A 21,216-nucleotide genomic window follows, 5' to 3' on the forward strand; every position below is an offset into this window, starting at 1 on the left:
ATAAGAAATAAGAAAACATTTTTACACCCCTGACCCCTTGTTTTAAGTCCCCCCCCCTCACTTCTCAAACCAAAGTTAAACCCTTGCAGTAAACACAGAGGAAGTGCAGGGACGGAGCTAGATGATGTTCAACAAAGGTTTGAGACGTTGTGTTTGCAGTCTGCATCTTAACCAGGTTTAACTTCTTCATCGAATAACCCAGCATCACCTGATTTTTTGCATGCATCAGCTACCAGACACTTATGAACTATACCTGATGCTCTAACATGCATGTTTAACACGACCCCTATATAACAAAACACCAAGCTGCACGTTCCTGCCAATCTCCAGACTCCAGGTTTCTTTGAGACTCCTCTTAGGACCCTTTCCCAGAGACTCAGAGAAGGTCTAAACTTTAACTCAGCAGCACTGATTTGGCTCTAGAGTCGGTGCTGTAAGTGGAGCTGCTCCTGTTCTACATCCTGCATCAACCACAGCTGCTCCACAAGAGACTTTAGAGTTTTTTTATAGACCAGGATCAGCAGGCTAAGACCCCTATCTGTGCATGCTGCCTGAATGGAAACACACTGGACCCCTATAATTACACTTGTGGGTGGTTGACTATGATTATTAATTCAGCTTATTATAGAAACTCACTTATAGTTTATTGACGGTAACTCGTCACAGGAGGAACAGCACAGGTGATGTTTAAAACAGCCTCAATCAGCTGGATGATATATCTGGTATTAAGCTCATTATTGTCTGCTTGTTAAACTACTAATCCTTTTTCTTTAAATTCTCTCTCCAGGTTTTGCTGCTCACCCTCCTCTCAGCACCTGCCTGTTTGGCCCCATCAAGGCACATAACTGCCTGAATTAACGACTTACTTTAGCTGGGGGAAAAAAAGAAAGAAAAGAAGACGATGAAAAAAGAAAAAAAGAAGCTATAATACGTTGTGTTTCTTCCCGTTTGTGCATAATTAATTCACAAACACGCCACACAGTTGGACCGAGCCAGATGTTCAATTATTCACATTTCCTTAATGATAATATCAATGTGTGGAGGAGAGAGCTTAGATCATAATCAAGGATGGCTGGTTAATGGGGACCGTTAAAGGGGGGTGGGGGTGGTTTAGAGAGGGGGAGAGGAGGAGGCGGAGAGGGGGGGACACAAACATTTAAACACATTTTCCATTTTAAAATACTGTACTCCTCCTCTCCTACATCTGAACACTGAGTCACTGCAGAATCAGTCGTCATTGTTTAAACGCAGCTTAATGTAAAATTATATCATCACACGCTGCAGGATGTGGCAGAGCAGAAGCAGGTGTGTGTTTGGAGGCTTTTGTATGTTTTGGGCAATATATTGATATTCAAATTCATATTTCACAGCTATCGTGATAGATTCTGAATATTGTGATATGGAATAAATGTCTTTTTTATGCTTTTAAAGGCGGCATTACAGTCTATTCTATGATCTGCCTCTATCCACTTAGTTATTATATCCACATTACTGATGATTATTTATCAATGAACAGATAGTCGTCCCTTCAATATTGTCAAAATATCGATATCGAGGTATTTGGTCAAAAATATTGTGATATTTGATTCTGCCCATATTGCCCAGCCCTATGTATGTTTATGGGGTTTTTTAAGCTGTGCAAAATGGATAAATAAGAAACATATATTCATCTATGTTTTTAAAAATATATATAAGTCTTATTTTCAGTGTAACATAATGTCATGAGGCTGATATCGTGGGTGACATTTGTAATGTTTTAGTGGATATTTTTGGTGTTTAAAGACACTTTCCAGACATGAAAGACTTTCAATCTAGCTACCTAAATTTAAATCAACTGTAACTCAATCAAGATGTATTTCCTCCGCAGTAGAACAAAAAAAAAAAAAACAGGTTAGATGAGCCTTCAGAAATACCTGCAGGTTAGAGACTTTGAGTGCTGACTGACATTTAAAAACTATTATAAACTGAGCTGAAGAAACTCACTTTACTACCAACATTAAGGTTATAAACAACCCATAATGCAACACTCTGGAGAAGCTGGTGTTACACTGGCAGACTCTCCATTTAACCTTTGTGTCGTCCTCCCGGGTCAAATCGACCCCGTCTGTTTTAACTGTTCCTTCTTTCCTTCCTTCCTTCCTCCTTCCATCCTTCCTTCCTCCCTCCCTCCTTTCTTTCATTCCTACCTCCTTTCCTTCCTTCACTCCATCCTTCCTTCCTCCTTCCATCCTTCCTTCCTCCCTCTTTCATCCTTCCTTCCTCCCTCCCTCCCTCCTTTCCTTCCTTCTTTCCTTTCCTCCCTCCTTCTTTCCTTCTTCCTCCCTTCCTTCCTTGACTCGAGGACAACAGGAGGGTTAAAGAGTGCACCAGCAGCCAAAATATATATACCTGCACTTCTCTCTCTTTCATAAATAATTTCATAACGGAGAAGTTTCCCCAGACTCTGAGGTTGGACAGATAACAGTGTTACGGATATAAACTTACCCCAGAGCCCTGAAGCCGGACTGGCCCAGGTGAGCCTGCTGTCTGTTTGAGTTGAAGCCCAGCTGTGGTTGCCATGGTCCCCTGTTTCCTCTCTCCCAGTCTCCAGGCTTCAGGACTTTGTTGGGCATCCTGGGAGAAGTAACAAGGGGAAACATTATGATGTGAAACTGCATAGTGATGAATCATTTGTTAAATAATAATAATAATATCCACTCATGCAAACAACTGATGTCTTTCTGTTTTATATAATTAGAAAACAGGAATGTTTGTGTGGGGAAAAGTAATATAAAAGACATCAGCGTGATCCTATTCATTCATGCTGAATATCAGGTTAATAAGTACAACCCTATCCTGTACACATGCAACAATACACTCATCCTGTGATATATAATGCATGTGCTATTCACCATGTGCAATATAACAAGTACTCAAGTACTCAGTCTGCTTTTGTTTGTTTTTATTTTTATTCCTCAGATTGTAATGTGTCTACTAGTCTGTAGATTTCGTGTTATTGTGTGCAGTTATGTTTACTGTTTGTATCACTGGAGACACTTAAGTGTGTTGTACATTGTGCAATGATAACAAATGCATTGAAATTAATTATTATAATTTAATTCTGAATGAATAAAAATGAAAAAGCAAAAACTGGTAAGAAATCCGTCGTAATGGACAATGAAAGAAAACTTTAATACATATAAAACAGAATCAAGGGAGCATTTTTTTTTAAGCGAATTTGTGTCTTTTTTGTATGAAATATTACAAATCAGTTGAGTTAGCAGTAATAGTTAGAGTCTAAAACCTATAAATGTCTACATGCTTATTAATTCTCCTGAACATTAGGAGCTAACACTGTGTTTTACATCATTATAAGATCCATGAAAGCCGTGAAAAATTAACTAAATATCAAAAAAATGAAGGTTATGAGGTTGATGTGACTGTTTCTAATAGTCAGCAAATCCCATGAAAAGACAAAAATGAACTAATCTACCAACAAGTATTGTGTGTGTGTATCTAAAGTCTGATATATCTTATTTCTCTGCACCGTAGATCTCCGTTATTGTCCAAAACCTATTAAAAACACGTCAATGAGCCACACTGCTGCACTGGGTGACATGTTCCTTTATCACAATGAACACCCAATATTCCTCTTTATATTCTCCTACATAATGTTTGCTAAAAATCTACAGTGTCCGGCTGTTTCAGGAAGTTACTGTGAATTATTTGGGATGACCTCGAGGGCCGAGAGCCGACGACAAAGTAGGAAAGTCAAAAAGTTTTGCTAGATAGATTTTTTTTTTTTTTTTTTTTGGTCTTTTCATGAGATTATCTGACAATGAGAACATTTTCAAAAGCACCAACATCATCTTGTGATAATGAGGTGTGAAAAATGAAAAGCTTTCCATCCCTGAAAAGATGTCTTATAAATGTTTAGCAAAGAATTTCTGTAATAAGTAAAAAAAAAAAAAAGAAAAAAAAGAAAAGAGAAAAAAAAACCCTTCACTCACTTGGCTCCAGCAAGAAGAACCGCCTTGAACACAAAGTCTTGAGCAAACTCAGGATCCTTGAACCACACTCTGCAAAATACAAGAACATGATTTTCAATTGCGGACAAAGAGCGATGCATTAGCTAACTTAAAATCTCGCCTTCAACACTCCACCGCTGTGTGTGTGTGTGTGTGTGTGTGTGTGTGTGATGTGTGTGTGTGTGTGTGTGTGTGTGTGTGTGTGATGTCTGATGGAGTCAAGGATTATTCTGTGATGGAGCATAATCATTTTCTTCTTCACCGTCATTTTCTACATGTTCCTCAAAATGTCTTTTCAGGCTGACAGGAAGGTTGATAACTGATGAAAGGCGAGTTTATAGAAACACACACACACACACACACATACACACACATACACACACATACACACACATACACACACATACACACACATACACACACATACACACACACACACACACACACACACACACACACACACACACACACACACACACACACACACACACAACTAAAAATAACCTGCAATCAAACTGCTTCGGAGCTGCGCTGGATGTTTGTGTGTAAAGCGTTTAAGTGTCATTTCAGTGAATCACAGACACAAACAAAACATGTAGTAAACAAAGAAAGATTGATATATACACATAAAGTATAGGAGACTCAGATCCAGACTGGGATCCAATTAGCAACTTTCACTTAAGCAGAGAGAGGGACTTAATTCAAATATAAACACTTCTCTCTATAATACAACAGCACGTTAATGTTGAAATTTTATCAACATCAGTTAAGATTCGACGTGCTTTTGACATGTAACATATTGGATGTTGTTTGTGTGGTTGTGGGTTAGGGTTAAGCTGCAAATGAATCATCCTTCTTGGGATCAATAATGTCTGAATCTGATTTTTTTTTTTTTTAAATGATTTTAAAGCAAAACCAACAGAAATTGTCTGGTTTCAGCATCTTAAATGTGACTATTTGCATCTACATTGCTGCAAATCTTTGGATTTTTGGACTGTTTGCAGATAAAACAAGATATTTGAAGATGTGACAGGGGTCTCTGTGAATTTGTGATGAGTTATATTAAACAATTATTCAACATTAATGAACAGATTAATTGGTATTTGGTTATCCTAAACTGCGGCCTTAGTTATAACCACTCTGACATCTGTTATATCTTGTGTTATATTCACTCTGACTTTAGAGGCAGCTAAGATTTAGATCCAAAGTGGGATTCATTTAGCAACTTTTACTTAAGCAGAGAGAGATACTTAATTAAAATATAAACACCTCTCTCTACAATACAACAGCAGAACATAACAGTTGAAATTTAACGACTTTTCTTTAAGTGATTTTTTAAGCAAAACTACCAGAAATTGTCTGATTTCAGCATCTTAAATGTGACAATTTGCTGCAAGTCTTTGGATTTTTTGACATATATAAAGATGGCAGATAAAAGATGATATTTTGAAGCTGTCACTTTGGTCGCTGGAAGCTTGTGATGATCATTTAACGATCTTTAGAATAAAACAATTATGAGTATGAATGAACAGATAAATAGGTATTTATTCATCCTAAGCTGTAGCCTTAATTATAAGCTTGTGTTATATGTTGAATATCTGAATATTTCACTCACAGAATATTATGGCATCAAGTCAAAGCTCAAGAACAAACCACTTATAACTAAAGAGGATTTAGCTTGTTCAACAGCATCAACGCATCAACCAGAAACTTGCATAATCTATCCATTCTGATTTTTCTTAATAGTGTTTATCAACTCTCACACTCTTGGTCCTTACCCGATCGAATTGTTCTGTGCGATGTCCCGCAGCATGGGAATGGGCGACTTCACCGACCTGAAGGATAAACGTTTAGAAAGTTAAAAAGTGAATAAATGAGCCGGTCGGAGTCGTTGCAATCGGCCCAGCTCGCATTCAGCAGGTTAGAGAGCGTTTAAATACATTAATATACACTAGTGAGAATAAATAAAGCCGGCGTTCCTTACTTATCTGGTAGAATAGGGTCGTCATCAAGATTTAATATACCTTGGATTCCGTGGCAGAGCTCAGCAGGGATCTCAGTGCCCTGGAGGAGATAAAAGGGGCAGATTGTATAAAATATTACATCATGAATTGATTCGTAAGGTGTCAACTCAGCAGCAAAGGTGTCATTAAAGCGGGACTTATGCTTTTCCTATTTGCTCTCATTTATATTGTGTTACAAAGTCAGATGTTCATATTAAACGTGACTCAAGTGTCTAATAATGAGGTTAAACTAATGTAGAGATAATCCCTGTGAGCAAAAAGCAGCTTCAGACTGCTCTCAACGCTCTGTTTCTAGTGTTTTTTTCCTACTTTTAGCTCAAGCTGATGTCAGCTCGTGACAGATTTCTTTATATGGTCGTCTGCTCCACACAGGAACCTTAAAGAGACAGAAGCTGAACTGAGGGGCTGCAGAAAGAGGCCGGTATAAGATAAATAAAGAGTGTTTAGAAAGCTACCCAGAATAAAAATGTAGGGCTGGAAAAGAGCAAGATAGTCTCCTTTAACAACATTTATTAACCTGCAGAATATCCAGCCATCACTCCTATTTGAGTTTATGGAAGTAATAAATAAAATAACTTTATAATTAACTACATTAATTGCATCATAGAGATTTATGTCAATGTGTTTTTGGGGCCTTGGGTTAAATTATCGCACAATAACTCAACTACTGAGTCTTTCTGTGAAATTAGCAGCAGATATTATTATAGTGGTTTACAGGTGATGATTTTATTTATTGTAAACCCACCACAAAGCCAATATTTTCACTTAAAGTGCTTAAAGTCCAGCTCACATTTAATCATCCTTCTTAGCAGCCAAAAATAATGCCAATAATAATGTTGACTAATCTAGTTTGAGGTGATCCTGATCAGACTTGGCTCTGACTCATAGCTGCTGCTGTATTTTCTGAGACGCTACATGATGCAGCAAATCACACAGCGAACACTTTAGTGTCTCTGGTTTACAGATGCATAATTAACAGGGACTGAATCCAGCTGTGGCGACACCTGCACAGCTGCACAAACACATCTGCAGCAGAATGACGCAGCAAAGAAAAGCAGATCTTTCACCGGATGTTAAAACGTTTTATCCACATAAGAAGACTTTCATTATACGCGTATTAAGATGGCAAAGCTGCTTACTGTGTGTGTGTGTGTGTATATAAAGACATATAACCACAATATGTCTAATAACTAGCTGCTATATAATAAAACCTTTAAGATGCTGCATGTTGTTAATTCTTCCCTTTTCTCCACATCTCCTAAAATCCCCTTTAAGTTCGGTTAAACAGACATATCGGTGTAATATATCAGCTTTTGGGGGAATTTGGGCTCCAGTTAATGAAGTTAATGAGTTAGTTAAGTTTGAGTTTTTTTTGTTACCTCGCTAGTTTCGCCACGGTAAAGTTCTTGGATGAAGTCGAACAGCAGGTGAGATTTCCCCACGAACAAGACGTCGTTTCCCAGGCTGTTTCTTTTCACTGCGACAGAGAACACACATCATTTGTTTACTGGACTCGATAAATAGTAGAAGAAGAAAGAAAGAGAAAGACGGAAGAATGGGTTGAGAAGATAAGATAAAAGGCACAAAAACAGATTAGAAGTAAAAAGAAAGGAGAAAAAAAGAGGAGGGGAAGATGAGCAACTTAAAGTATATTATTAAGATGACTTTACTGTATGATTAAAAACAGTTCATTAAGAAAATTAGACAGTTTTCTTAACTGCAGTCACAGCAGCTGCTACAATTAAAGTTTATTTGATGGTTGTTGGGAACATTTCTGAACTTTCCTCAAACTTTGGTAAATCTAAAAAGTGCCACCACACAGAAACAGCTACTTTTTAAATGATTTCATGTTGTTATTTATTATGTTTTTATCAGGCACTTGATTGCACTTTATTTTAGTAAAGCACTGGTCTTATTTTAACTGATGTTGCCATATGTCTTTTTAATTGTTCTTATGTGTTCCTTAGTTATGTTTAGTTCTTTATTCTATTTCTTTTGCACTCTGTTCTATTCAATTCAAATCTGAACTTGAGATAAAAAAGATATAAGAGAGCACAAAGATCCTGATCTCTTTAATCTTTATGTTTAAATCAGAAAGGGAACTGAAACAGAGAATGCAGATCAAGTTTTGCAACTAATGATTATTTTCATTATTGATTAATCTGACAATTGTTTTCTTGATTAGTCATCAGAAAGATGTTGTAAAATGTCTGTATTTCCCATAAGTGATATATTCTTGTGTCCTTTAAGATAAAAAATCTACACATTTGAAACAGAATCGATGTTTTCTGAGACTATTTCATCTAATCTAAACTGAATGAAACCAAAACTATTGAACATTTCCTCTCTAACCAGTGTGTCCTCTAACGCTTCCTAGTGAAGTCCATCCTTCCCACTTCCCTACCGTCTGTGTGTTTTATCTTTCAAACCTCACAGACTTCAGTTGATAAATAATATAAAAGCTATGTTGCATGTTCATCACTTCAGCACAGAAACACCTCTAGAGGAACGTTTGCTCACCTTCCTCAGGTGAGAGGTCCGGGTAAACATCAGTCAGAGCTCCTCTCAGCCGACGTTCATCCACAAACGGCAACAAGGCAACACCTGCAAATACGAGCATACGTACAAAACATCATGAATAAATCACATGTTAACATTCACATACACACTTCAAACTCAACGCTCCCTGAGTGATAAGAATATATCTACAAAGTGTTTTTTTTTCTTGTCATACTGACTTAAATTTGGCAAGCAGAAACATTACAGCTGGTGTTTCACTTTGTGTATCGATCTCAGTAGATAGAAATCCTGATACACACATGAAATATTATAGTTTATTTTACTGTAACATTGAATTTAAAAGCTCCAAAACCTGCACAGAGCACTTTGGGAATTTGTTGCCCTGGGTTTAGACTCTCAGGCAACATCTGCATAAAGCACTCTTAACAATAAACTCCAACTATAAACATCTATCAATGGAAGCATATTTGATGCTGGATGTTGTTGTGATGATGTTTCTTTTATTTCTTTACTCTTTAAGTTGTTATGTTATATGCCTAACTATAGGAGAGGCACCTGATGGGCCCTAATGGGTTTCATTGGCTCCTTCTGCACATTTCTCTTTTCCTAATCTCAAACAATCTGCATGTATTATCTATTTTTCTTTTGAGTGCATTAAATTTAAAACTTAATCTGTTGATATTAAGTGTTAAATCACAAATGACATAAACCTGCTGCTGGAACAATGATGAAACAAATACCTTTCAAATCTCCCCTTTAAATTCTGTGTTATTTAACGAGACAGTGACTCACCCTGCCAGGCGTATTTCTTGCCGTTGAGATCGATGGCGAAGTCGTCGGGGTAGAAGTCGATGATGGAAGACTCCTGTATTAAAGGAAGAGTTTAATATCACAACTTGTTATAAAAAGAGAAGATGATGCAACAGCTACATGGAGGGTTTTTTAAACTGCTATTAGAAGGAAAGGATGTATTTTAACTCCAGTAAAACTTCACATCCACTTTAACATCTTGAGTTAAAAGACGACTGAATAGTCACAACAGTCTCCTGAAACCTAATTTTTTGGATTAAACAGAGACTTACCGGACTGCTCATGAGGGTCCGCCATGTTTGGGGCAGGAAGTTGCCGCTAGCAGCAGGAAACACTCCCATCAGCTGTTCCAAGGGCTTGAACTTCACAAAACACAATATAAAACAAGAGTCATTTAACTACTTCATACACATCACACATGAAATATGTAAGTGGTAATTACATCGTTATTAGATCATCTTTATTCAAATATAAATTGGTATTTGATTTCATGAAGCTGGTAAAGTACAAAAGACTTTAAAGTCACATGGAGTCTTGATTGGAGCAACATATTAAAACAGTTCAAAATCCAACTTTTGTTTTTCCTTCAAGAGAGAAAAAGACAAAAGAAATAAAGGCAAAGGAAATAAGTTTGAGTCCTTTCTTACCGGTTTGGTCTCCTTCTCAAACTCTGTGAACAAGCCTTTGATGTCTTTGAAGTCGGAGGCGAACGGGGCGTAGTGAAACGGGAAGTACCACTTCCAGGAGGCACAGCCCTGAAAAAATCAATCAGGAAATATTCTGACTTTAATACGACTCCAAACGTCAGACATGAACCTCAGAACACCAACATACAGGAAAAGGTTTATTAACACAATCTCACCCAATGTGACTGACTGTAGAAACACATTCATACTAAACAAAAGTAGTGATAGTCGGTTTGGACTTCTTTAAAATGAATATTTACAGTTAAACTCTTTCAAGTCTACTTTTTTCCCGCCCTCATGAAGACAGAATGAAAACATCTGGTGAATAATAATGATAAATATAATAATACTTTATTTGTAGAGCAGCTTTTATACAATAAATGCAGCTCAAAGTGCTTTATAATAAAATAAATACCATACAAGTGCTTCACATAAAAAGGGACTTAAAACAACTTTTATAATAATATAATAGAAGATGGAATAAAATACTAACAATAAAAATAGTAAATAGTAAAAGCAGCTAAAAAGTAGAATAAAGAAATTACATAAAAATCAAGTAAAATACAACATTTTAAAAGAAGTGCAGCGGTAACTGATAGAAGAGCTAATTAAAAGCTAAAGCGAAGAGAAAGTTTTTATCTTTCCTTCCCTGATATCTAAAATTAGTTTGTTCCATAGTTTTGGGGCGTTATAAAAGATGGCGAACAGGAGCAGAGTTTTGTGATAGTATTTTAATTTTGATTAAGTCTAAATTAAACATTTTAGTTCGTAGTGTTTTTGTGTGTTTCATTACAAATGTTAAAAAAGTAATTTCCTGACTTCTGAGCCAACATGAGAATAAAAGTGAGGGAAGAAGAAGAAGAAGAAGAAGAAAAAAAAAAAAGTACTCAGAGCCGACTTGGGAAATGGAAAGAAAAGCTTTTCTTTGCCCTTTTTCTCCTAAAAACTCTCCTGCAGCACAAAGCTTAAAATCCAATCTGCTCAGACTAACGTTGCAGCGCTGACATTTAGAAACCTTCACAAGGCTGGCGGCTGAATCCTGATCAGACGGACTCGACCGTGTTTTAACTCTACGCTGCCGAGTCCGACTACTCAATTAAAATCTCCTCTCTCTCTGTCGTCGCTTCACTTTCAAAGCTACAATGAAACCAAAAAAAAACTCAATCCAGTCTTTGAGACGATAGATTGTGCTGAGAACTAAACACCTGCTGAGAGTCTCTCACACCTCAAAAATCAATTCCCTCTGTTTGCTGAAATGTTTATATAGGAATGAAGAAGAAGAAAAAACATCTAACCCTGCAGATCAAGCATTCGGACCACTTATCCTTCCTGAGCAAACAACGTCTCGCACCAAAAGGACGACCTCCACTTCCCACAATCCACCTCTGAGAAAACAAGGTCCTCTATAAATCCACCGATTCTCACATCTCAGCCAATCTCTCTTTTTTTTTTTTTTAAAGCCCACCACTCTATTATTAAGAGATGTTCATTTAAATGATAATATGAGACTTTTACCATAATAAAAGGTAGAGTAGAGGAGAGCCCCCCCCCCCCCCCTTCCTCCTCCACATTCAGATAATTGTACAGATCATTTATGGTAATATGATGACATGTTTTGTCTCCATGAGAAATTTATTTGTGACTGCGGTCGGGAGGGTCAAAGACGACAAAACCACCCATAAATAAATATATAAATGAATAAAAAATGACTCACAAAAGAGTTGTTACTTCACCATGTTATTAAATAAAATGAAATGAAAGTAAATAAGCTCATATTACCTACTGAAATGTAATGTTATTAATCGTCTTTTAGTGTTAGAATATGAATATAATTTAAGGCTGCAATTAAGATTTATTTTAATTTCTGATTAATCCGTCAATTATATATTTTTTCTCAATGAAATTCTGTTAAAAAAAAGCACAATTTTCAACATCATAAGGTCACATCTAAGAAAAAGTCTTAAAAATATTCAATTTTTATGTCATTAAAAGGCCCAGAAATAAAAAAATCCTCGCATTTGAGAAGCTGAACGTCCAGAAAAAAAAACTTCAGCGATCATTTATTAAGATTGTTGATTCTTATTTTTCTGTTCTGATGAAATCAAGTCAACACAGTTAATGATTCAAGTCAAACTGAGATGCTATGAAACATTATTTTATTATTAAAAACTAACAAAAAGAGTTGTTGAAGGTTTTGTTTAACTTATATAAGATAATCAATAGAAAACACTTCATTAAATTGATTGATTAGATTATTTTATGAGCCAGAATCAACAAAAAAATCATTTAAATATTAATCAATATTAAATCATGTTAACTTAAAATGTGAAATAAATGACTTTGAGCCTCACTGGATAAAACAGGAAACAGCTCACTGCTATGTAACGATATACTGTAGTTATGGCAACCAGATTAGAGACAGAGACAGTTAACATTTAAATTGTCAAAAATAAATAATTAAAAATATTAGTTTAGTTCATTTTTTCAGCCATTAAACTCAAATACACAAATATAAATAAAGTAAATAATCATATGTGCTTGTTTTTTTCATCTCCATTAGAAATCGTGACAAACTCAAAAAGGAAAAAATAATAAAGAAATAGCAATTAAATAAATAAACAATGCTCTAACTTTCCCTTTACACAGAGTTTTTTTGCACTTTTTTATGTCTCGAGTATGTGTATGTGTTTTATGAATGTGTCTTTCTTGTGTGTCTTTTTAAATTTTGTCTTGACTCTCTGAACAAACCGCACAAAAAATCCTATGTGTGCAAACACAAATGGCTAAATAAGGTTCTTGAATCTTGAAATAAAGCTGTTTCTGACCAAAAAGGTGAAAGGCTGAAGTATTTGATTATAACACCGACCCTTTTTTCTTTACATTAGTCATTCAATAGATCCTGATGTCCCGTTGTATTTACTTCAATCATTTCATTTCATCACATAAAGACAACTGGAGAGGATAAACTCTTCTCCATCTGTCGGAGTAACTGTTGATATTTTGTCCTTATATTACTGGTTATAATCCATAATCAGGTCTGTCTACCTGCTACAAGTCTGTTTAATATTTGAAAAGAGAAAAATAAACACATAGAAACTGTCTGCATGTAGAAAGCTTCCTTCATGAACACCTAAAAAGTCTCAGTTTGTGTCTTTTGTGTTTGGGATAAAGCCTCTCTCTCTCTCTCTCCCTCTCTCCCTCTCCCTCTCTCTCTCCCTCTCTCTTCCTCCCTCTCTCTTTTCCTCTCTCTTCCTATCTCCCTCTCTTTCTTCCTCTCTCTCTCTCTCCCTTTCCTCTCTATCTCTCCCTCTCTCCCTCTCTCTCTCTCCCTCATCATTTGGTGAGGTGTGCCTGATCATAACTCTGCTGTGGTAAAACCGTGAATGTGTGGCAGCACAGAGCAGACACGTCTCTACCCGCCGAGGGGCCCGTTAATGAATTCATCCAGAACGGCCCCCTGAGACGGGCTTTTTGGATTGGCGAACGTGTTCACAATCAGCCCCCCTTCCCCCCCTCCCCTCCCCAAATCCCTCCCCAGCTCTTTTCCTGGAGAGAGTTGCCCCGCCGCAGCTGATTATTTTATGTTCCGAGATAAAAAAAGATCAATATTTTACCACAATAAAATGATTTAGTGTCGTAATCACACTGTAAATAAATAAGTAGAGATATGAGAGGAAGCTGTATGAAGATGCTTTTTGTATCAGATACTTGAAAACGAGAGTACTTGACTTATAAAGGAGGAAAAAACCTGTCGCTCTGATAAAAAACTGTTTATTTATTGAGGTCTGCTGGTTGACAATGAATGGATGTGATCTGAGGTGATAGATTATATTCTTGGAAATCTAATAAATAAAAACCTTTTTTCAACAAACTTTCTCTTTAAATCAACTGAGCATTAAAGGACAGTCTATAAAAGGATGACAAACAGCAGCTGGATTAACTCAATTTTTCTAGTTATTGCATCAACATGTGTCGTCTTTTAGGGTTGCAATATTGCGTGAATTTGCAAAGTTGGAAACTTTCCATGGGAATTAATGGGAATAAACCGGAAACTGCATGTTAGCCTAAACAAGGACCTTAAATGTAGTTAGAAAAAAACCCATCTTATAGCAAAATCTTGGTTAAAATAACCAGATTCAATGCAGATACAGTTGAATATCTACCCTATCACATGCACATAATACATTAATTACTGCAGGGCCACATACACTACATGCACGGTGCATTCCTCCATCACATGCACGATATCTACAACCCTGGACTATTGATGCCGCACTTTTAAGAAAAATTGTATTAGTTTGCATGCATGTCTGCTAATGACAAAACAATGTTTATATTTATGTTTGTATGCAGTTGATACAGTTTAATTTCCAGTTAATTCCCATATATTCCCAGAATTTCCATGTAAAGTTTCCAATTTGGGATATTCCCAAATTTCTCCAGCTTCCCATGCAAAGTTTACGGAAAGTTTCCATCCCTTTGCAACCCTAGCCATCTTTAAGTTGCTTCTTCTTCTCATTTATTTGCACTGTGTGGTGATTTACAGATTAAAGCTTATTCTGCTGTTTTATCACATTTACAGCTTCAAAAAACTATATTATTTGAATTATTTAAAAAGGACAATTACATCTTTTCTTTCCTATAATTCATTAAATGTTTGCTCTAAAGTCACAATGCTTCCTCTCAGGTTCATCCAAACAGCAGTGAAAATGAATGTGAAGCTATTAATGTTTATTTAGTGTTTAACAGAGCAGGAATAAAGCTTTACTAGCTTATTGTGTCACATATCAAACCCCACTAGACTTTGTACTAACAGAAAGAAAAAAACTCAAATAACTTCAGTGCAAATTTAAGAGCTCTGCAAACTAGCACCAGTCGTACATAGAAGCGCTCTACTGAGAGTTAAAATAACGCTGCTGTTATTACTCAGTGCAGCACTGATGTGGTTTTAGTAGTTCTACAGCAAAGAGAAATTAGAGAGATATTTAAGGCTCTGGATACACAGTATACTGGTAGAGCTGTTCATTGTTGGTTCGGCTCCTTTATAAAGTATCTGCTAAAGCGGAGGACAGATCAGGGCTGAATCTTCTCCGGCTGACAGGAATGAGGGAAGTGAAATCTTGAAAACTTGTGATTGTGACACTGAAGGTTACTGTATTGTTGGTTTAGAGATGACAGCAGAAAAAGCAGCATCGGCAGCATCGTAGACGGTATGTTAAGAGTTTTATCTCGTTTTGTTCGGTCTGCTGCCGACCTTCCTTCACTACCTGATAAACTGATATAAATCATGTGCTGTGACAACGAGGCCGAGGGTTAATATACGTTTAACCTGCTGTGAACAAACTCCATGAAAACAACTCTGTTAGAAAAGTCTCTCATTACTTTCTGAACTCATCAAGCTCGCTGGTTCCTACTGTACATGTGAAGCTTTAAATCTAACACAAATATAGTCTGATAATTTAAAAACAGGCTAATTCATTGCATAAATATGTTGGTCACTGTAGTAAATAAACAGAAGGAAATGTTGTATTCGTTTGAGACTATTTTCACATTTGGGGCTCAAGTGAGTGTTTCATGGTAGTTAAGAAATGTTTTTTAATAGTTTTTGACAATAATGGGGGTCTACAGCACAGAAGATTAAGATAAATCAGGCTTTTGATGGGATTTGATGACATAAAAAAAAAGAAAAATACAGAATATCATCAGACTTATCCATTAAAAATGTATTAATTTCCTCTGATTGAGGGTCTCTCTAAAGGACAGCTATGGACACCTCTCCCTTAATCCAATCTATTAGCCCATTTCTTCACCATCTTTATTTTGAATGATATCCATCATTTCACACTGCAGTAATAACCCTGTCTGTTGTGTGTTTGTTCAGTGTATGCATTTGTGTTTTTATTCATATTAATTGCTAAAACAATCGAAAAAAAGTTGAAAAAAAGCATTAATTTAAAAGTATAAAACATTTGTCAGTAAGAGTTGATTCTTTAAAAACAGAGTTTATTAATTAAAACAAGATTAAACATCTGGAGTTCTGCTGAAGTAATACTTTATATCCCGTAGTTGTAAACAGAAAAGATATTTAGCTTGTCAGTAATAGACTAGTTAAAGATGGTAAAGTTTATTCTAAGGGAATATCTAAAATGCGAAGAGTTCATCCTCTGAGGAGCATGAATCTGAGTTTGATATTTCTTGTATATTAAAGGTGGATTTTTTTGGCCTGATAGTGGAGCTTCATGTGAGGTGAAGTGAAGCCTTTTTAAAGTTTATAAAGTAGGTTTCTGTCAACATTTCTCCACTGTGACAAATAAAACCATCTTCAAGACTTTCAGGCCGTTATTTATCAATGAAACTACTGACTCAGTGTGAGAGTGAGTGATGTGTTACCTGGTAGTAGTAGCGCAGCACCCAGCAGAGACCCTCCACGTACGACTGAACCACCTTCCGCCTGAAATCCTCGTCACTCACGTCCACGTCAAACTTGGTCTTGTAGTATCTCTGCTTCCAGCCTTCCTCCCACAACCTGCAGCACACACACACACACACACAGGTTATAACTTACTGATCGAAGCATATTAGAAGACTGAAACTACTTTTCCTCAACGAACATCTGCACAAAGTACTGTGGAATAAAAAGTGATGAAGTTAACCGTCAGTGGCAGACATTAACGAACACATCCAGAGGTGATTTTCTCACTTTGGATAAAACAAACATCTGCAGAAAACCACAAAAAACTCACTAATGAGAAGATTATGGCCTAAGGCAAAGGTTCCTAATTAAGTCTTTCCTCAGACATCAGGTCACAGTCCACAGATTGACCAACTTCACATTTAACACACTTCCTTTCATCCATTTCACCTGTCAGAGGATTCAAACCCATGTTCAACGTTCAAAGTGCTTTATTTAGTTATTGCTACAAGAACAACGAGACAGCACAGCATCTCTAGAAAGTAGTTGATAAAGGAAAGAAATCCGCAATACTAACTAACTAAATAAATGGCATAAACATTTTAAAAAAGGTGCATGAGCTGAGGGAGGATGGGGGGAGACAGACTTTAATGCAAACTAAAATAAAGCTCAATATAATAAGCAGCATTGCAGAAAAAGACTACAATTAAGTTTGTAATGTTTGTTAATTTAGTCTTATTAAAACAAATGATCAACTAGAAGTACTTTTACAGTGTATAGTAACATGTTAATGGGCTTAAATACAAAGAATAGGGAAATACATCAGATGCTGTTCTGCAAATTATAAAAAGAAAAGTTGCTGTAATTGTTGTAACTTCTATCATTTTCTATCAGTGTCAATAAAACCAAGTTGAATTTATTCTCTGTCAGTTTTCTTCAGGCTGTTGTGAAGCAGCTTGTTCTGCGTCCTCAGAGAGATCGCTACGCTCAATGAAAGTGCAAGAGAAGCATCACATGACCCACAAAGCTAACATCGATATCTGTCTGTAACAGCTGCTGAAAACGTGCACGTTGTAGCATCGCAACGAACTAAGAGGAAAGAAACTGTATTTTAGAATTAAAGTGTTGTTCTAAGAGCTTAATCTTGTTTTAACATAGCTTTTAGCCTAACTTTTAATTAGGGCTGGGCAATTAATTGAAACCAACATTTAGAAACTCTAATCGACTTAATCTTGCTCGGGTCAATTAATCGTGGTGTTCACTGTTGCCATGACAGTAAAGGTTGCATATCTTCAATGATCATTTGAACCCAAACCATGATCTTTACATAGTTCTAATCAAGTAAACTAGACATTAACCCTCCTGTTGTCCTCGAGTCAAGGAAGGAAGGAAGGAAGGAAGGGAGGAAGAAGGAAGGAAGGAAAAAGGAAGGATGGAAGGGAGGAAGAAGGAAGGAAAGGGGAAAGGAAGGGAGGACGGAGGAAAGAAGGAAGGTAGGGGAGGAAAAAAGGGAGGAAAGAAGAGAGAAAAGAAAGAGAAAGCGGGAGTGAGGGAGGGAGGAAGGAAGGGAGGAAAGAAAGAGAGAGGGAGTGAGGGAGGAAGGAAGGGAGGAAAGAAGGAAGGGAGAGAAGGAGGGAGGAAGGAAAGGAAGGAAGGAAAGAAAGAGGGAGGGAGGAAGGACAGATGGAAGGAAGGAAGGGGGGATAGAAGGAACAGTCAAAACAGACGGGGTCAATTTGACCCGGGAGGACGACACAAAGGTTAACCACAGCGTCACACTTTAAAACAGCATTATTTTCACTCCCTAAAGATCCTCATGTGTGAGGGCAGCAGCGTAAAATACCAAACTAAAGAAACTGTGAAAACATAATTATTCATCAAGGGTGGAGATAATCGTTCGTTAATCGTAATCGAGGTTAAAAGTTCCAATTAATCGTGATTTTGATTTTTGCCTTAATCACCCAGCCCTACTTTTAATACACTTTTTTCTCCTCTTCTCTCTTTTATTATTTCAGATTTTATTATAGATCCTAATTTATTTAGTTATTTTTACATTTTTAAATCACTTATTTTTACTTGCATCACTCTCAAATTGTTCTTTGTAACTTTTTTGTTCCTTTTCTTTATGTTATTACACTTATTCTATCTTATTATAAGCTTGTTAATTAACTGTGAAGCACTTTGAACTACATTAACCTGTATGAATGAAAGCTGCTGTATAAATTAAGTTTCATTTATTGATTTTTGAGGATTTACTGTCTGAATATTGTGTCAGTTTTTGGTTGTTTACATCGTCTCTGAACTTGTGTATTTAAATCTATTCTACAGCTTACCATCAGTATAAAAGTGGATTAAATATAAGTAGTAGAAATGAACTTCAACAATACATTTACTCATTAAAATCCTTCATATTCAGGAAGCTACTCTGTTCATCTATAGACTAAAAAACCCTGCCTTCACTTGCTCACTGCTGCTGGAATAGTTTAATGGCTTTGACTTCTTGGTAGATTTGGGGCGGCGGTGCTGTTCTGCACACATAATCAAGGCCGCTCGGAGCATCTGCGCCGTCGATCCTCGGAGCGGCCCGCAGGGAGCGCCGACTCCTGAGAGGAAAGCCTCCATGAATACCAATTTAGTCCAATGGATTTAGCAGCTTTGGGCGAGTGAGCGTCACAGAGGAATTTACTCGAATATATTCCTGCTTTCCATATTAATCACGTGCGGACGGAGGCGGGAGGGGAGTGTGTGTGTGTGTGTGTGTGTGTGTGTGTGTGTGTGTGTGTGTGTGTGTGTGTGTGTGTGTGTGTGTGCAGCGGGGAGTTAAACAGCTTGTAGTGCAGCTCGGTGGCATTAATGAGTCTCTCTCTGACTGAATAAAAAGAGTATCTCTGAACGCTGAATGCATTAAATTCACAGTTTTAACAGGTTCATGTGATAAGTTGTGAGTTTGTATTTAAAAAGAAGGAAAGTACAAACTGAGAAAGTTTCACCAGCACCAAAAAGATCACAAAGAATGATCAGAAATCTCTTCTATCATTGGTTAGATTTACAATATTAATTCATCAGCAGAATCATAAAGTGAATTAATCATTAAATTTAATATAAAAGCAGATTCTTGATATTAATTAGAGCTGCAACTAATTCAATAATATATTTTAATTATTGAGGAATCTGCTGATTGTTTTCTCAACTCTTTGTTTTTCTATGAAATGTTGGAAGAAAGGGGGAAATGTCCGCAGCACAGATGGAGCTGGTCTTAACTTCACTGATCGAAGCAGATTAGAAGAGTTTATACGATCATGTGATAGAAAAGCTTCTAATCGTCGTGTTTTAAAAGCTTCAACCAGCAAATGTTTAATATTCATTTTCTGTTGATCAACTAACTGATGAATCAACAATCGTCACAGCTCTGCTATTAATGAATCAGACCTGTTTGAAATGTCAAAGCAGGAAAAGCAAAACGTACAATTATTTATTTAATTAACCCTCCTGTTGTCCTCAGGTCAAGAAAGGACAGGAGGAAGGGAGGAAAGAAGGAAGGAAGGAAGGAAGGAAGGAAGGAAGGAAAGGAGTAAGGAGGGATGGAGGAAAAGAGGAAGGGAGGAAAGAAGGAATGAAGGAAGGAAGGAAAGGAGTATGGAGGGATGGAGGAAAAAAGGAAGGGAGGAAGGAGAGAAGGAAGGAAGGAAAGGAGTAAGGAGGGAGGGAGGAAAAGAGGAAGGGAGGAAGGAGAGAAGGAAGGAAGGAAAGGAGTAAGGAGGGATGGAGGAAAAGAGGAAGGGAGGAAGGAGAGAAGGAAGGAAGGAAGGAAAGGAGGAAGGAAGGAAGGAAGGAAAGAGAGAAGGAAGGAAGGAAAGAAGGAAAGGAAGAAGGAAGGAAGGAAGGAAGGGAGTAAGGAGGGATGAGGAAAACAGGAAGGGAGGAAGGAAGGAAGGAAGGAAGGAAGGAAGGAAAGGAGTAAGGGAGGAAAAGAGGAAGGAAGGAATGAAGGAATGGAGTAAGGAGTGAGGGAGGAAAAGAGGAAGGGAGGAAGGAGAGAAGGAAGGGTGGAAGGAAAGGAGGAAGGAAGGAAGGAATGTATGAAGGAAGGAAGGAGGAGGGAGCAAAGAAATAGGGAAGGAGGGGGAGAACGAAGGAAAAATTAAATAAAGAGGGAGGAAAGAAGGAACACTCAAAAGAGATGGGGTCAAAGGACATCTAGTCTCATATCACAATATCGATATAATACTGATTATATTGGTCGATCCTTAGCTACACTTAACAGACGTGGAGATCAGCAGGTTGCAGTGAGAAGATTTCAGAGCTGCCACGATGACGTCGCTCTCACAGTTCTTTAAAGGTTTACCTGACGTTGTCTTCAGGCTCCGGCTCGTCATCGCTGTCCTCGGCTTTCCTCTTCACTCCCCTGCCGTCTGTGCCTTCGCTGGAGCCTTCAGACGACTGCACAAAATTACAAATAACAGAAAAGATCAGATCATTGTACGTTACATCAAACATAAACCACATCTTCTAAAAGAGTGTGTTCAACAGAAGAGTAAAGAAGACTCAATGTAGTCCTAACAGTAGATTTCAAGTGGATAAAACTGAGATTTTCAGACATAATAAATAAATCCTACGTGACTCTTCTCTTCTCTCGTCTAACAGCTGCAATTTTATTTCCTTCTAAACTGACAAAAGCCGTGAAAAGCCTCGACTGTTCATCCTGTGAGCTCCAACGTTTTCCAACTGACTCAGAAACTGAACCTTGTAACTTTATC

The 21,216-nt window shown here is 37.1% G+C and overlaps 1 protein-coding gene across 1 annotated transcript in view; it reads right to left on the reverse strand.

Moving 5' to 3' along the window:
- xrn2 (5'-3' exoribonuclease 2) overlaps nucleotides 1–21,216 on the reverse strand; it is a 45,770-nt gene that overhangs the window by 13,925 nt on the left and 10,629 nt on the right. The window contains exons 17-27 of the mRNA XM_062437368.1: nucleotides 20,805–20,899; nucleotides 16,438–16,573; nucleotides 10,009–10,116; nucleotides 9,634–9,723; nucleotides 9,344–9,416; nucleotides 8,552–8,635; nucleotides 7,411–7,508; nucleotides 5,992–6,071; nucleotides 5,786–5,842; nucleotides 3,990–4,058; nucleotides 2,485–2,613 (exon numbers count right to left, since the gene is read on the reverse strand). Of these exons, the coding sequence (XP_062293352.1) occupies nucleotides 2,485–2,613; nucleotides 3,990–4,058; nucleotides 5,786–5,842; nucleotides 5,992–6,071; nucleotides 7,411–7,508; nucleotides 8,552–8,635; nucleotides 9,344–9,416; nucleotides 9,634–9,723; nucleotides 10,009–10,116; nucleotides 16,438–16,573; nucleotides 20,805–20,899 (1,019 nt within the window). The remainder of the gene's footprint in view (nucleotides 1–2,484; nucleotides 2,614–3,989; nucleotides 4,059–5,785; nucleotides 5,843–5,991; nucleotides 6,072–7,410; nucleotides 7,509–8,551; nucleotides 8,636–9,343; nucleotides 9,417–9,633; nucleotides 9,724–10,008; nucleotides 10,117–16,437; nucleotides 16,574–20,804; nucleotides 20,900–21,216) is intronic.

This window comes from Scomber scombrus, chromosome 17 (assembly GCF_963691925.1).
Source record: "Scomber scombrus chromosome 17, fScoSco1.1, whole genome shotgun sequence".
NCBI classification, from domain to species: domain Eukaryota; kingdom Metazoa; phylum Chordata; class Actinopteri; order Scombriformes; family Scombridae; genus Scomber; species Scomber scombrus.